The sequence below is a fragment of the Echinops telfairi genome, unplaced genomic scaffold (assembly GCF_000313985.2).
Source record: "Echinops telfairi isolate 266 unplaced genomic scaffold, ASM31398v2 ScPeMD7_18;HRSCAF=68, whole genome shotgun sequence".
Classification (NCBI taxonomy): Eukaryota; Metazoa; Chordata; class Mammalia; order Afrosoricida; family Tenrecidae; genus Echinops; species Echinops telfairi.
The window spans coordinates 96839887-96842989 of NW_022103915.1; the positions used below are offsets into that span (position 1 = coordinate 96839887).

A 3103-nucleotide genomic window follows, 5' to 3' on the forward strand; every position below is an offset into this window, starting at 1 on the left:
ACATTTCTGAAACTCTTTCATGCATACAGAGATATAAACGAAACTCACACTGCCATCAGTTGGTTCCAACTTACACAGGACCCTACAAGAATACAACTGCTCCTTAGGATTTCTAAGACTAAGTCTCTACAGAAGCAAGTCACCTCATCTTCCTTCTGCAGATGAGTTTGAACCATCAACCTTGTGGTTAACAGCCCAATGCTGAGACCACAGTACCACCAGGGAACCTTATATAGAGATAGAGATATATCGATGCCAACTCATAGCAACCCGACAGGAGAGAGCAGAACTGCCCCATCAAGTTTCCAAAGTGGTAAATCTTTACAGAAGCAGATTGCCACAACTCTTTCCTCTGGAACAGCCACTGAGTTCAAACCACGGACTTTTCTGTAAGGAGCAACTGAGAGTTTAACTGCTGCGTTACCAGAGCTCCATAAGAGGACAGGTAAAAAAATATTGCTACTAGGGTGTACAGGTTTATTCCTAACAAAGCATGTTTAAGCATGTCCTCTGCGAACAGTAGACGGCTGCGGACAAGTTCACTGGGTACTCTGCTTGTCTTTGTCTCTTCGGGATGCCTTCAAAGAAAGGATCCACGCAAAGCAGTGGTTTCCCAGAGGAACTTCTGGACCAGTTCAATTCAAGGTGGAGAGGTCAGCTAGGAAGGTGATGCAGACTGTTTTCCAGTATTCCAAAAGAGTAATCTTGGTAGATTTTCTCTAAGGACATAGGACATGATCATGCGGGAGTACCCCACATTGTAAGAGAATTCAAAGCAACCCTGGTGAGAAAGAGGCCAGGAGAGTTGCATGACGGTGTTTCTTTCCATCAGGACCGTGCACCTGCTCATTCAATGAGGGAGGGTGGCAAGGACTGCCCTCGGAGAACTGCACTGGAAAACCTTACGCTGCCCACGTTCCACCCTGGATCTTGCCCCTTCAGACTTCTTCCCCCCGCCCTCCAGAACTCAATGAAAATTTCAATGGAACAAATTTTGAGTCTCCAGGGGATGCCAAAATTGCCATTCTGATGTGGTATCAGTCAAAGAGTTCTTCAAGGGAGAATTCTTCAGGGAAGAGCTTGAGGGATGGGATAGCATTCCTCTTGAATTTGTCACTCTCGGCACAGTAAACCACCTGATGTCCAATTCACCATGGCCAATACCAATCCGCTTCAACTGACTAATGTCTAGGATATCAATTTTTATGCATTCCTTTTCCTTTTTCTGCAACTCTTTTCCTAGAGTCAAACTCAGGACATTCCAGGTTCCAATTATGAATAAATGTCTGAAACGGTTTCTTCTCCCTTTGAGTCACATCTCATCAGCAAATGAAGGTACCCCAATCTTCACTCCCTCCACATCATTCAGGTCAACACTCCCTTGAGGTGGCAGCGCTTGCCCAGTCAGATTTTGAGTGACTTCCAACCTGAGAGGCCCCTCTGCTGGCACTATCTTAGACCATGGGCTCGGCTCCTCATTCGGCTGTCAGTGGCTAATCCATCAGAAACGGAGCATCTAATCCTTCTTCCTAATCTGGTATTAGTCTGGAAGCTCTGATGGAATATGCTTACCCTGGTGACCCTGATGGCATCTGAAACAGCAGCTCGTATAACTTCCACCACAGTACGACAAACTGCCAGAGCAGAGGTGCCTCACGTTGTGACGGAGAACAATTACTGAGCTCCTCTGGGTAAGGCTTCACGCTCGCCAGTCCTGCTTTCTGATGGCTTAAAGCCTGAGTGGTTTTCCATGAGATTTCTGTCCACCCCCACTTGCATTTCTTATTGTAAATTAATATCACACTTGTTTAAATGAACTTCATCAAAACAAAACAGAAAGACTTGGACAGTCTGAGTCTTTCTTGAGGACAAGCCGAGTCGGGCTGCAGCACCTGCCAGAGCAAGGGCAAGTCCCTGAAGTGCGGCGCTCACGGGGCAAGTGGCCAGCTGACAGGAGGCTCACAGAGACAGTCTACCAGTTGGCCTCTCCTGCGGCCTCTGCTCTGCTGGGAGCATTTTCCATCCAAATTTCCAAATGCACCAGCTTGAAAAATCATTCTCATGATTTCAAAAAGACACACACGGCTTTATTGATAAGCATTTTAAAATCTGAGAGCCTTGTCCAAAGATAATATCTAAATACCTGTTTTGCAAATTGCAAGTCTCAGACTCTATTGTGGGTAGTAGCATATTGAGTGGGTAACTGCAATTTTGAAAAGTGATCAAATGGGATAGGCTATGATAGGAAGATGGAATGGAAAATATAATGCACCCAACGGTAGTGAAGATAAATATAAGTTCATTAACACTTTCTTTCCAGGTATATATACCGTTTTATACATATCATGGTAAAGACACACACACACATGCATAGTTAAAGACAATGAACTCAATTACCATTTTCACAACTCCTTTAGTCACGCATTCTGTCTTCTGAATGTCTAAGCACATACCTCAATGTTTCTCTGAATAAAATCCTGGTTAGGTTTACCCCGGAGCTCAGTATTTTCTGTACTTGAGGAAGGTTTCTTATCCAAGATGACCAATGACTTATTTCTTCCCACATCATAGATAAAACCTAATATTTAAAAAGTTCAAAAAAAAAATAAAATAAAATAAAAATTAAAAGTTTACAATGTTTTCATAACTGTAATTGTCAAGTATGTTTTAAAAATCATTTAAAGGGATACTAAAATATATAAGAAAAAAGACACAGAATAAACTCTGAATTTCCTATCCAGAAATGTAATATAAATGGATTTAATTTTTAAAAGATAAGTACCAGTAGACATTCCAAGACATGCTCATAAAATGTATGCTTTATCAACTCCTTGCTGTTGACTCCTTGGGAAAACATGTAAAGAATTTCAAGTGACACGTGTGAGGCCTAAACCTCTGCTGCGAGGAGAATCTTAAAATGTGATGTATTTTAGTCTTTATATAAAGCAAAAATTCCCTGAAGACTGAGTCCTTCACTGGGCCTCCACTCAAGCACTCCCTCAACGCAAGAATACCTTCTTCTATTAAATTGGCATTCTATGATGCTCACCTTCCCAACAAAGGTGAAGACAAAGCGGGAGAATAAGCAAATGTGGTGAAGAAA

General features: G+C 42.4%; 1 protein-coding gene across 1 annotated transcript in view; it reads right to left on the bottom strand.

The window, feature by feature from the left end:
• FSIP1 (fibrous sheath interacting protein 1) overlaps positions 1 to 3103 on the bottom strand; it is a 201030-nt gene that overhangs the window by 152110 nt on the left and 45817 nt on the right. The window contains exon 7 of the mRNA XM_045287732.1: positions 2454 to 2578. Within this exon, the coding sequence (XP_045143667.1) occupies positions 2454 to 2578 (125 nt within the window). The remainder of the gene's footprint in view (positions 1 to 2453; positions 2579 to 3103) is intronic.